Below are 14359 nucleotides of genomic sequence, written 5' to 3'. Positions count from 1 at the left end.
GTTCTGAGTCAAAGAACTCTCAAGACATCAGCTTAAATTGCATTTTTGCATATTATTGTGCCTTCAAATGGTTATGTATTCTGATGAAACTTAACAGTATCTGCTCCATTGTCAATTGGTCAGTCCTTCCCTGGATATCAAAACAAGCCATTTTGCTACTAAATCAGCTCTGTGGTACACAGCTACTTTTTCTTATAATCTTATAAGATCCAAATTGTTGAAATATGCCACAAGGGTAGCCATCATAGTGCCCTCCAGCTGTTGGGACTCCCAACTTCCATTAGCCCCAGCCATCATGGCCAGAGATGATAGGATGTAGCCTAAAAACACGTGGAGAGCATCATATGGGTATCCCTGCCCTACACCTAGAACTATGGATGTTAACTTTTAAAGCAATCAGCATATGGTTTAATAGGTAAATTTCTATCAACGCTAGTTAATCTTAGCTAGTATTATGGCCTAAGTAGCTAAATTTTAGCCATGTTTCAGTCTGCAACATCAAAAAGAATGGACGGGGTAAGTGTGTCTGCTCTAAATCCCTAGTCCAGAATTAAGGGATTGGAAAGATTTGGCATGTGCCTGTTTCAACACAGCTAGTGTGGTCTGCTTTGTTTGGGTCCTTGATCCTGTCGTTAAGCCTCACTTCAAGCTCTGGTTTTGGTGAGTTGCAGTTTTGCATTCATCAAGAACCCTCATTTTAAACAGTGAAATATTCCCATCTCCTATTCAACATCTTGAAAGCGAGGAGAGTTAACATATATTTCCTGTTCTTAAGTGTCTTTCTGAAATGTGTCTTCTCTCTTCGAAGGGTGGAGGGGGTGGGTGGGGGGCAGTCTGTGCCTCTTATTAGTTTTACGTGCACAGAGGCAGAGGAGAGAAAATGCATAAAGATACCTCCCGAAATTACTGTAATTTGTAGATGCTAAAATAATGGCATACACATATCACTTCTGTTCTGTCTGGATAGCTCTGTAAATTGTGTATTGATTATGCTAATCTGCCTAGTGTCTCTATTACTTGTCTGCTGATACTACTCAAACATGCAGATTGAATGCATTTTTCCCCCTGCAAAGTTGTCATTCTTGTGGGAAAAGACTTGTGTAAGATGGGTGAAAAGACCAAATAACTTCTCATCTTTATGCAAAGGAGGGTTTATAAAATAACTATTTATTGAACTGCAGGAAACGCTAAATGCAAGCCACCCCACCTCCGCCCCCCCAAAAAGAAAGAAAAAATGAGGACAGTTGTCTTAGGTTAAAACCTTTCCTCCTCTTCTACCTCCCAGCAACCATTGTTGCTGTATTAGGCTTATTTTGTTTCACGTTCCTTAAGGAAACCATTTTAGGAAGGGTACTAAATCAATAGCAATCTATTTTTATAGTTTATTTTGGGATGTGTGGCTTCTCTCTTACTTTGTTTAACAAGCTGAAAATGGCCTCAGTCATTCAGAGCAGTAGGTATCTCTAAAAAAATTATTAACCTTCTTCGTGAAAAAGAAAATAAGACTTTTTTTCATTTATCCAAAGCTTTTATTTTTATGATAGTTTGTAATAGTATAAATACAATAAATCACAGCCTTTGTTCTCTAGCATTTGTTGTAAAGTGTAAATTCACATTCTTGCTGTGTTTGTACAACTTCACATTCACCCATTACTTCCCTTATTAAGTCTCTAATGCACATTTTTGCCATTGGCCACTACTTTCCTAATGCGAAACAAGGCTGGCTTTCATTTAAGAGGCAGCCTAGTGAATTGCAGAATGTGCCGTTATAAAATGAAGGAGGAATAATGAATTTTGTTCCCTGGGCTTTATCAAATTCCTGCTCATGTTTAGAGGCCATCACATTTTCATAGCATGCTCCCTGAGGGGCCCTTTCATAGCATGCTCCACAGGGGCCCTTTTCAGTCTGCCAGACTATTGCTTTAGCGCTGAAACAGAGAGTGAGAGAGAGAGAGAGGTGCACCCTCCTCAGAGCAGGCGCTACTGGTTGCTGAAGAATCCTAGGCCAACACTGTTCCTGGGCTGCGGCAATCTGCTTCAAGCGTTTTATTGGCCTTCTCATTCTCACCTGCTACAGTGCAGATATGGGCAGTGGGGCTACTGTACTTTACCGGTATCAGGAGTGATAAAAAAGCATATCTGATCACGACAGAAGAACTCATTCACATTCTGAGTAGCAGTTTTGCTTCGTTCCTCTACGCAGAAAGAGTAAAGGGAGGGGGGCATCTGAAACATGCAGCGGTGATGGCTCCCTGGCACATGTCTACCATGCGTTCCTGAGCGTTTGAAGCTCTTCTCCCATTCGTGCTATGTGTGTACAGGCATCAAAACTCTGGTCTGTGCATTGACTGTGCCTGTAGTATTGCAAAAGAGAGTCAAGGAACGGTGTTGGCATCTCCCTACAACCCTGTTCCATTGCGATTACTTTCTCTGCCTTTGCCTTTCCCAAAGCACGTCTGGTGCGGTATGCCTTTAGTTGCTTCTGTTTCATTAATCCCCAAACTACCTACTTTCCTTCCTTTCCCCCCAACCTTGTTCCGTGTGTTTTGGAAGAGGTAATTGCCTGTTCTGTGCCCTGTAGGATACCATCTACATTTCAGCACTAAGCCAACATTGAGTAGTGGTGGCAGTAGCAGTACTATCACAATGACATTTTGCAAACTTCTTTTTTATTGAGATTGAAGAAACACTGCTAAAGGAAACTTACCTTAAGGATGATGCAGTGTGTTTTGTGCTTTGATAGGACTAATTTTGCTTTACTTATTTATCATTTGCTTAGTGCTGAAATGCTTTTATATGATTAATCTCGTAAGATAAGGCATGAGAAATTGAAAACACAGCAACCAGTATTAAACAGTGAGCACGAAATTCCTTTGACAAAGGCCACTAACTTTGTGGTGGTCTTGATGAGCGAGGTGGCAGAGCAGCAGGGCATGTGCTTGCTCCATTCACAAAAAGTGTGCCATGCCATGAAATGACTATTCAAAAGTAGAAAAAAACAACTGCGACACCTGACCCAGGGTATGTGTCTCCCCACTAACTCCATGCTAACATGAAAGATGCTCTACTGCTAACACCTCTAAGATCACAGTGCATTGCATATTCTTGCAGATTATAAACCTTTGTTGTAAGACCTTCAGAAAACTAGACGGAATTCTTCCTGTGTTAATATCCCAGGCAAAGAAGAGAGCAAACTGCAATTCTTTTGTTTTGGATGGAAAGTGGGGGGGGGGATTATTTAGCACGCAGCTGACTCCCATCTTGTGTGCAGTGAAACACATTGGAATTCTAAAGCCATTTTTTGGCTTCGGGCAGACTTATGGCATTATGGTATGATGGATGAAGGCCTATCACTCTGCAGCCTTTGGTGTGGTTGATTAGCAGGTGCTAGTGATTAGTTGACTGTTGTGGACTGAATTACTTATAGACATTCTGTTTCATTGTTTAGCAGTGTTGGCCAGTGCTGGCAGTATTTGGATTTCGTTGGGTCTCTCTCTCTCTCTCTCTCTCTCTCTCTCTCTCTCTCTCTCTCTGTTTATTTAGCAAAATTGTGTCCTTTGTCTCCAAAGTTGTTCAAGGCGGCTGTTAACTGTTACTCCAGTGCAGCCAACTATTAAGTGTATTGTATTGTATTGTATTGTTTGTTTGTTTACCGAGGGAGCTGAGAAAACTGATTATAGTCCACACTTAACAGTTTTTAAAATGTGTTTCTTGAAGGACACACAAACAGGAATAGAAGAACAGTAGTCCCTCTCATACCATTTTTCTGTATCTGTGTACGCATGCAAGATGGTGTGAGTGCCTTTCTAACCAGGTGCACTGTGCAGTTCTAAGTTCAAAAGGGAACAATGAATAACAGAGGTGTTGGTGCCTTTGAGACTTATAGTTCTGCTGTCGGCTCATGTTGCCCCCACATTTTCCCTTGATCTATCTTTAGGAATCAGTTCTTCTATCCTACTGCCTTTCACTGGCTTAATTGTTACTCATTTTGAGGAGGACATAACCATTTTAGGAAGATGCACTGAAGCATATAAACACAAGGATGAAGTCAGTACAACATACCTGTAGCAGCTAGCCATATTTTGGCAATGCTTGGTGCTCTGTTCCTGAGGGTTAGCTTCAGTAACTTTCCAACAGCCAAATTTGGAAGTACGGACAAAGGTTAACAAGATCTTAACAATTGCTACCTAACCCACATCCGTCACCGCAGGCAGGATGCGAAAACCACAGCAGCTATTATTAAAAAATTGTGGCGTTGTCAAGCTAACTGCTAAGCTCATTTTTGCAGTTTGGGCCTTTTGAAGAGGTTTTATATGAAACATTTTGGCATTGTCTTTCAGGGGGCTTTTTCCAGAATGATCACATAGGATAATGTCTGAACAGACATCTTGGCCAAACATTGTATCTACTTAATAAGAGAGATTTCCCATCACCTTTTATGTTGAACTGTATATTTGTTGCAAACAATAGAAATCAGAAAAGCATCAAAGTGTTTTTAAAATATTTACCTAAATTAGAGATAATATCGCTCAAGTCTTTGACATTATAATGAGTGAGATTCAACTAACTTATGTTACTCTGCTGTACAGTGTGCAGTATAGTTTGAATCTACAATTCCTTGTAGAATATAAACAAAAGTTTGCTTTGTTCATTTATTTTAGAAAACCATAAAGAACAGAACCTTTGACAAAAAGGAGAACAACACCCTGAGAAATACCATCTCACTAGTAATATACTAACTCTTAGGTCTAATTTGGAGGGAACAACAAATCATGCCCTTAACAGAATGACCAAGTGTGATCCTCATATTCTCCTGCTTCTCCTTTGCCCTCATTCATGCCTTAAGTTAGGCCAGTGGTGAGGCAACATTACACCCTCCAGATGCAGCCAGACTGCAGCTTTGGCCAGTATGGACAGTGGCCAGTAATGATGCCCAGTAATACATGGAACCACATTGCTTGACCCTCAGACAAATTTGAAGTTTTCAGCCATAGTTTGTAACAGCCCATAGTTTTTCATTCCATTAAAAACCATTCTTGGGTAAAATAGGAAACTGCTTTGTTACAAATTGTGATGACTGAAAACTTTAAATTCCCTTCCACTTGTGCTCAAAGAAGTGATGGGGAGGCAAACACGCAGAAGCACTGGGCTCATAGCTCCTCACTCTCCTCACAGTAAACCATGGTCTGTCAGTATGTCTGAGTTGAGCCTCAGAGTGCCTACTGGCCAAAACCCCAACAGCTTCCACACATTTGGCCCAGTAGCTACTACAAAACATTTTGCAGAACAGTAACAACTGTTGTCCCTGTTTCATCATCACAGTGTGGATCAAGAAAGAGTTAAAATAAGTAATTAGTTGTGCCCAGGAGCCACCAGTGGGAGAGAAGTAGAAGCAAAGTGAATTTTGGATCCTGCTGAACTTCTGAATATTTACGCTGTTGGAATAAAATGGGCTAAATTCTCTTCTAAGTGGGACTGCTCCAAGCATGCCAGAAATGTCACCACTGTTCTTGACAAACTCACAGCATTTATTTTTTGAATGCTCTTATTAGAGCTTCCCACCGCTTTAGTCTAATTTTGTGCAGCGTGAAGGGAGGAGCTCCCAGGGCAAGGAAGGATTCTGTGCGTCATCCCAGTTTGAAGCAACCTAGGCTCAGGGGGAGGTTTCCCTCACCTGCATCTCTGGGAAGGGACCCCTAAGTTGAAGAGAGCCCCACTAGGTTCTGAATGTCACAGGCTGTTCCATTTCTCTTGATCTTGCTATGATGGAATCTAGACAGTTTAATCCACCATAGTGGAACCCTTCACCTACCTTTTCTGCATTCCTCCGGATCTCTTGGATGGGCAAAGAGATTTGGGAAGTTTTGAATGGCTTGCTAGACTGCCCAGCCCTTTCAGAACGTTTAACACAGAGATTGACTGTGCCTGCACTACTCACTTGCTATGGGGAGACCCTCCCCCAAACAATCTGCATTCTTTTCCATCTTTTTTTCTGTGGCAGTTTCAACTTCTGCTGTTTGTGATGCTCCTTTTCACATTTTTCAAAATGATGGGGCGGATGAGGATGGGTGCGATGGATGGAGCTTGCAGCTGTCTTTCCTGCAGCATGGCAATCCTATTGCTGTGGCAGGCAGCAAAAACCGCAAAATATTTTAACAGAATCTACCCAGGCTGAAAGTGTGTGTATGTGTGCATGTGCACATGCACACTTATGTAATGGGACTGAAATAAATGGGGTTTCTCTGCCCCAGGTTGAAGTGGGAGTTAGAATGGCAAGGAATGGCTAAATCTTCTTAATTATATTTTACAACGCACTGCATCTTGGCTGGGGAACCTTTTCCAGCATAAGGGCTGTGTTCTCTCATGGAGAACCTTCTGGGGCTGCCTGCCAGTGCTGGGCTGGACCAGAGGCAAAAGTGGACAGAATAATGCCTTCTATATAGGAGGCTGCCTCCAGCCATGCTGAAGTTAGCGGTTGACACAGTTGTGGAAGTGGTTGGACACTGCTGCTCACCAGACCCACTGAAAACAGTCATTGCCACTTACCAGTGCAGAGAGTGGGAGGGGCGAGGTGGTGGGGAGCTCAGCACTGTGCAAAAGCAGCAGGGCTCCTGCAGGCGCATTTGCTCAACGCCAACCGACTTGCCGCCCCGCCCCCAAACTCTTTCACCTGGTAAGCTGCAATGGCTCAGCTGTCAAGAGGTCAGGTAAACACCACTGCTCTGTCCATTACTGTACACACACACACACACACCATCCATGCAAGCAAGCAGGAGGTGTTATCGCAGTTCAAGCCCATATTCCAGTGAGGCAGTATATATAAAGAATGAATGTATGGAGCAGGGGGTGGAGTGGGACATGGCCTGGGAAAAGATTCCCAAGGGCTAGAAAGAGAGGTATGGAGGGCCATCTCTGGCCCTCAGGTATGAGTTTCCCCACTCTGCTCAACATCATTCTCTTACCATTAGATCCCACTCCACCCCCAATTTCTCTTTTAATGGTTGTTTCCATAGAGTAGCTAAAATCACAGTGCAGCATAAAAGTTGTACCAGGGAATAATACTGCTTAATGTATAATGCCTCTATGGAATCCTTGTCTTATTAAATACCTACTAGTATCACATCCAGCCTTTGAGACTTCAATATCTAACTAAGCAAGCGTTTATATTTTTTGCCTAGACTTTAAGACTGCTCCTCAGTAGAAGCTTGATAAACTTTTAAGTCCCCACTCCTTAAACCTTAAATCGTCACCTCTTTGGAATGGGAGTAGAGGACTGTTCTCTTCATGCTGTCCATTTAGAGTTGGATCCCTGGAGCTTGATGGAAGAGTCTTTTTTTTTTTTTGAAGAGTGGCAATTTTCCTTGTATCTTGAGTCACATCCCTTACAAATTGCTCCAGTGCCTGACACTGTTGCTACAGCCAAATGTAAATTACAGGAATAGATACAGTGCAACTGACCATAGCCCAGTCAAAATGGCAAGGGTTGCTGCAGCGACGACTATGAATACACTCAGATTACTTTTGTGTTCAAAGTCCTAGATCTTACGATTCTGATAGATTTCAATTTATTTTTGGTATTTTTTAAGTGGTAGTGAAATTCCAGATTGATAGTTTAAGAATGCTCTTGCCCTTGATGCTTACAGGGGCTACTACGGTTGGTGGAGCTTTCAAGTAAGAACACAGTCAAATACTGATTCCCTTATGCAAGGATTTATTTGGCTTCTGATGCACAACATTTTTTGAGTTGTCCCATAAAGCCACTTAGCCAATGGACAAATAGATGCATTGAGATTCAGTTTAAAGCCTGGCTCCTTTTCAAATAGATCTTTTGTTAGGCAGAATTTCTCTTTATCATGGAGTGGGAACATTGATGGCCTTAAGAATGGAAGATAGCTATATGTGTTTGGAATACAAATAAGGCACTTACCTAATGGATCATTTTTCGTTTTGTTTGTTTGTTTTTTACCTTTCCTTGACAGTAGAAGAAAATGAATCGGAGGACCAGGGAGGTGTGGGACAGTCAGCTGTGCAGACAGGTAATGCTGAATTCCTACATTTATTTTGCTTGTCTTGGAACAGTGTGAGACATATTTAGTCCACTCTTACCTGACTGAACTCCAGCTCAAGTATTTGGAAGGAAGAAAAAGCCTGTCTTTCCATTTCTCTCTGTCCCCCAATGGCCTCCTAGCTTCCCAAGATATCTCTCTTTCCCTCAACCAAGAGGGCTTCAGTTTGATGGATGAATGACCGTCTTCCGGAAATATGGACCCTCTTATTTGTAAGCAGGAATCCACACTAACTCCCAGCTAATCACAGCTCTTTGAAAGAAACTTTACATATGAAACGACAGTTATGCTGTGAACCAGACCTAAGCTCAAATCCATTTTTTTCGGCCCATTTATATTCCAGTAGCCCTGTTTCCCCTCACAATGTCTCCCCCACCCACACAACAGATCTGTCAAGCCACTTTAAAAAAACTTCCGAAAGTTTGAAAACGGTGTGGGAGTTTGGCAGAAGGAAGGGACTGAAATGGGAATTAGCTTGTGCATGCCGATCTGGCGCATGCACACTTCTGGATTGTGGCCAGTATCTCTACAGGCTAGTTGCTTTCATAAATGAGTGTATAGTTAAAATCTTAATCCGTTGAATTTCTTAGCAGCCACTGATCCCTACATTTAAGTCACTGGGAGTTTTGTAGCTAAATCCTTAGATCAACCAGCAAGATTTTAGGTTGGAAATCTGAGCTGTTCATTATAATGAACAGCTAAAAGGGGGTTAATAGCATGTTGTTGGTCACAGTGGTTCCCCTTTTATTTTATTTTTATTTTTTGCTTCTGGTTTGAAAAAAAATACTTGGTTTTTATAGTTTAAGGAATGATTCAGTATTTTGGTATATTTGACTACTTATTCCGCGAAGTAATAATTAAATAGCTTTTGCTCAACGAAATGATCATGCTCTGTGCTCTATTGATACTTGCTTATGGATCTTTAGATGAGGGTCTCAAGAAAATCCTAAGGGGAAATTCTGCTTTCATTGATCGTGTTTTACTTAGACTTAAAAAGCCCCCCCCCACCCATCGCAGCTAATGTATAGCTTTTAGTTTGAAGGATTCCTTTATAAGGTGATTAATAGTAATGTAAGCTTATTATATGTGGTAAACTGATTATTAGTACATTTTTCATCTCTAGTAAAGTGGATTCATCTCTTTGTTGGTATTTGTGCTGTCTAACTCTTTGGACACTTGTATATACTATATTTTCCTTCTTTGAGATCCTCATAGAACAGACTGCTTGTGACAAAATATGGAACCATTTATGGAATTTTCTTCTACTTTTTCTGGAAATGTCTCTTAACTACTTCGGAGAAATGAAATCCTGTTAATGTTTCAGTGGGCTGCGATTGGAAAATATGTTGTGAGGAATTGAAAACGTTTCCCCAAAATGTTAGACCTGTTCTGTTGCTTTTGTCAGTTTATAATGGTGCTTGCCATTACCGGTAAATCTTGGATGATTGCACAAATATGTAGCTGATTGACATGCTTGTGTAAATATCCTAATTTGTGACACTACTCCGGCTCATCTGCAGGGCAACTTAAGGATTTATTTCTGGAAAAGCAAAGCTCAGCCAGGTATTTCAGTGCATTTCAAAATATTCCATACAGATCTCTGCCCCTCTGAAGATCTCAGGTGTTGTGTTCCCTGATCAAAAACCCCTCTGCTTTTGATTATTATACACCTTTACTATTTTATAAAGTGGAATAAAACAATTGTAACAATTTGAAGCATCAGCAGCAATGGGGCATCTTGGGCAGACACACTATTCTCAATCTTTTGAATTAATGAATTAATTAACACTGTTAGGAGATACCGGTAGTTATGATAGTATTATATCTACATTGGCACGAACCAGAGTTGCTCTCAGTCAGTGTTTAAATCTTTCCCTTTAAGTGAGTTTGCAAACCGTGGTTACAGGAGCATTTGGTCAATTTTATAACCTATTGGAAAAAGTCAAGGACACTTTTAATTGAACAGCAGTACTGTGATATTTTAAACCAGTAAAGAAACCATGGTTAGCACTGAGAATAATAATTTATTATTTATACCCCAGCCATCTGGCTGTGTTTCTCCAGCCACTCTGGGCAGCTCCCAAAAGAATATTAAAAACACGATAAAAACTATAGCGTGGTTAAAGCAAACCATGGTAGGGTGTGAGAATACTCTGCAGAAAAGTGGGGAAGGTTACTCCTGAAATGGGGACATTCATTTGAGGTTAGTTGAATAGCTTCATTTCTAGAGATTCTTCCAGTTATGCACAACATAAGCCATAGTCTTTTTCTAAAATGTCACTCATGTTGGAATATTGTTTAATAAAGGACCTGTGGGCTCACACTATGTGAGGTGCGTGGAGTTTTGAAAAGCATTTACCAATGTATTTACTGATTATTGATTTGTTTGTTATTACGGCTTTTGGGTGCCTTGTATGCTGCAACACTTTCAGCCTTCAAGCAGATACAGAAAATATTCAGCTGTTTGCACACAAAAGCAGCGTAAGAAGCCCCATACGTGCTGCTAGAAGTTTTTCTAGTAAATCTTTGTATCAAAGCTCTGGCTCCTTCCATTAAATGTGCTTTTTATGGAGTACCAAGTTATAAATGTAGTGCAGCTACGGCATATTAATCTTACTGCAGAGATTTAATGAGGCAGTTGTTTTGCGATGGACACTATTGGGAGCAGACAGCGACAGAGTTTTACTTCACCGCTGAACTGCAGAAATATTCCTTTCCTGGTCATAATTATAACCACATGATCTCTTAGTTTTCCTTTCTTTTGCCAGCACTTTTCCATGCAGAAGTGGCTTGGAAGGAGGTCCATTAAAACGCAGTCAAATGGACTGGAAACTGGGCTTTCTTCCTCGTAGTTTGACATTTTAGGCTCTCGATCAGCTATGGATCCTTGTTGCGTGGAGAGAAATATTCAAGATGAGTTTCAGACATACAGATTGTCTTTGCCAGTCTGCTGAGATGGCTTTTAGATATTCATTACTTTTTAAAAACTTGACTTTTATATAGGTTATAAAAAGTAAATGTGGTGAAACCTCATTTTTACATGGACAGAATAGAATTTCTGCTTGTTGGCCTTAAACCAATCTCTTACTGGAAATTAATTGAAGTCCATGGGTTTATTGCTGCTAACTCTTTTAAGCCTTTTTCAGTTTTTCATTTTCCTCCAAAGTTGTAGTTTTATTAGACCAAGTTACAGCAATAACATCCCTTATGAGGAGAAGGAAGAGAAGGAGAAAGCCACCTGCCAGGACACAAAAGTAATGGGGAAAATACCATTTATAAATAACATTTAACATAATCAGGAACAGAAAACAGCAGTTCATTTATGTACTATATTAATGGTTAGAATTCCTTCCAGAGCCAAATCTCTCTCCCCCCCCTTTTGCATTAGGTAATCTTATAAAGGGATCTTGCAGATGGGACAGTGATATACAGACTTGCTGACGTATTGAACTTTACTAGTTAGTGTAATGTGGTTTGAGACCCTGAACTTCCAACAGTTCATGCTGGAGATCCAGTTCAGTGATGGACAATCCACACACCACTGTAGGCTTCCACGAGCGGATTGTCCGCCCATACCATGAGTTGTATCCAGTGCTAATCCTGCTTAGAGTTGACCCATTGAAATGAATGAACATAACTAACTTAAGTCCATTAATTTCATTATATCTACTCTCAGTGAAACTTAGTTGGATACATCCCATATACACAAGGAGATTATGACACGTGTGTATGTCTAAGTAATATCTGAAACCCAGCAGTCCAATTTTTCCTCTGTATCCAGACTCCAGCAAGAACAGCATCCCAGAGATTGTGTACTTGTAAAACTCTCCCACCCCTTCCCTTGTTGGAAAAGGTGGGCCCAGTGCATATATTTTCCCATGTCAATCATATGTTTGATAGGGGGGAAAGTTTCTAATATCACAGATATCTGAAATGCATCTGTGAGCTAGAGAATTCATGTCTAGTTCTGCAGTTATCAAAGAAAAAATTCCTTTGGTAGGACTTCTGATTTGGAGTCACGTGGATATTTGACTGTATGTAGAGAAAGTGTGCTAAGGCAAGCTCTGCAGAAAATAAAATAAAATAGATGTTCATAACATTAGATGACGCCTGCCAGTATAAGCTTGGGGGGCTTATGCCACATGTGAGATGCTATAAAACCTCAGGCTATACTAGTCCATCATACTGATGGGTCCAAGAGAAAATCAGGGCTTGCGATTTATGCTTTTTCTCTCTTGTTTGCTGCCCATCAGATGAGTGTGCAACCATGGTTTTAGATATTTACAACTTGACAGACAATTTGCATTGTGGAACTCTTTTATTTTTTAAAATCCTGGTTTGTAGTCTTTATGGTTACTGGCTGGTGGGAATGGAAGCATGTAGCTATTTTGTGTACGTCCAGAGTGAGATGTTGAATGAGCAGTGTCCCCAGAAGATACAACTATGGAAAGTCATTAACTAGTGTGAAAGGCTCGGAATATATTGGTGGAGCCAACCAATAGTTATGGTAGCCACTGAGCCAATGCTTCATCAAAACCTAGTCGTAATAATTGTGTGTTGCCATACGTAATGTAGACGATGGTTCTTCCTGCCATCTCTAAAACCATCCAGCAGCTTCCAAGTATCTGTGGCTTTATTTTAAAATGGAGAGGTCTTTACGGGGGCGGGGGGAGAGTAGTGGAAATATATGCATCAAGAGAGGTAGAGGCTGCCACAACTCATTACACAGAGGCTGTGACCGAACCCAGGTCTCGCAGGTTTCCCCCCTTAAGAATTGACCTAAAAACTACCGTAGCATTTTGCTAGAGCATGCATTCTGAAGTTGCAGCAGAAGGGACTAAGTTGCCTGACTCCCGTCCCAGTAGGTTTGTATCTGTGAATGCATAAATGGAAGCAAGTCTTCCCTCTCCCCCACAGTGACTCCCATTATGTAATTTGAAAAAATAATTCTAACATTAATAGTCAGTTCTATTTTTGTAAAACGCATTGTCATAAGCAGTTTTTCACGTTTTGTATCCTAAGCTCTGTGTGCGCGCGTGTCTGTTATTCTATTGGATTCTTGTTAAGGGCCAGCATTCATGAATAATAAGTGCTGAGCATTGTTGCATCTCTTTCTCCCCTCTAGCATGCTACTTAAAGCAGAGTCAGACTCTACCCTTATTTTAAAACAAACAGGTCTGTAAACTTTATGTGCAGCATTTAAATAGTCGTGTTAAAATTCAGACCCAGTGCCCACATTTCCCCGAGTGCTGTCAGTTTTATGAGATGAAACTGGGAGCTTGAGCTGAACATCTAATAGTATGCATTGTGCACATGCTGCCTTCCAACAAGTGTTTAATGATGTCGGGGTCAGTTTGCAACAGTTAAGACAATTATTTCTTTTCCTCAGCTGCTTATAACCTAGCGGTATTTTTAACTGCTAGGCTGAGGTAGATGTAAAGGTTGGGAATGTACGTACAAGTAAGTTTGGGATCCAAGGAGTGTGTTAAAGGGAGTTTAAAGGGGCTTTTCTCTTCATTCAGCATGTGTTGTTCTGGGGCAATGTTAAGATCCAAATTAAACAATATGGAAATTAGCTGGTACATCCCAGTATACTACTACTGTACGAGAGTCATACTCGTATTGTAATTATGTGTATACTGCATGTATTATACCATGGGGACTCACTGTCAATCACAGTTTCCTAAAGTGTGTATATGTAGTCAGTATTTGACTAGATAATGACGCACGGTGGATTGTGCCTTACTACTGGTGGAATGTGAGCACCTTTATTAACGGAGTTGCTTTCCCGTGTATTATGGCAGCCTTAATTACCACAAACACTTTGCAAAGGAATATTAAAGGGAGCTTTCCATATGCATTTAACATGTAGAAGCTGCTTGTTAGTAGACAACATATTTATGTAAACATAATGCTTGCCAAATATACCACCATACCAAAGAACACAAAGGATCATACAGTACTTTTGCATGTCATTCACATACGCAACCTAGAACTTGAAACATGTCTTTATACAAAACACATAACTTCTACGCCTCAATTTACACATGCGGACTGAACATATACCAATATTTAGACACAGTGTTTACACTTGTACAGTCATTTTGGTTTCTTGGTCCCTCATACAGATTTTTCCACCATATACATAACTTCAGGTATGAACACCACATTTGCTTCATTGAGTTTTAAGGATGAAGAGGGCCACCTGCAATTGCGGGAGGGGCGTCTCTTCTCTTCCATATACTTAATGGAGCTTGATCAATCAGTTAATTCTTGTGGCCAAAGAGGATGCT

The 14359-nt window shown here is 40.7% G+C and overlaps 1 protein-coding gene across 10 annotated transcripts in view; it reads left to right on the top strand.

The window, feature by feature from the left end:
• ZNF521 (zinc finger protein 521) overlaps positions 1 to 14359 on the top strand; it is a 289657-nt gene that overhangs the window by 17920 nt on the left and 257378 nt on the right. For 7 of the 10 annotated variants that reach the window (XM_033155068.1, XM_033155066.1, XM_033155060.1 and 4 more), the window contains one exon: positions 7980 to 8036. The exons of 1 other annotated variant lie outside the window; for it this stretch is intronic. Coding sequence is in view for 4 of the 9 variants with exons in the window: in XM_033155060.1 (XP_033010951.1) it covers positions 7980 to 8036 (57 nt within the window). In the remaining 5 variants the exon portion in view is untranslated. Of the gene's footprint in view, positions 1 to 7979; positions 8037 to 14359 lie in introns of those variants that run through there. 2 more of the 10 variants (XM_033155067.1, XM_033155062.1) reach the window with 1 other exon arrangement.

The sequence above is a fragment of the Lacerta agilis genome, chromosome 7 (assembly GCF_009819535.1).
Source record: "Lacerta agilis isolate rLacAgi1 chromosome 7, rLacAgi1.pri, whole genome shotgun sequence".
NCBI classification, from domain to species: domain Eukaryota; kingdom Metazoa; phylum Chordata; class Lepidosauria; order Squamata; family Lacertidae; genus Lacerta; species Lacerta agilis.
The sequence above is the reverse complement of the archived record's forward strand: the minus strand, read 5'-3'. Positions and strand labels throughout refer to the sequence as shown.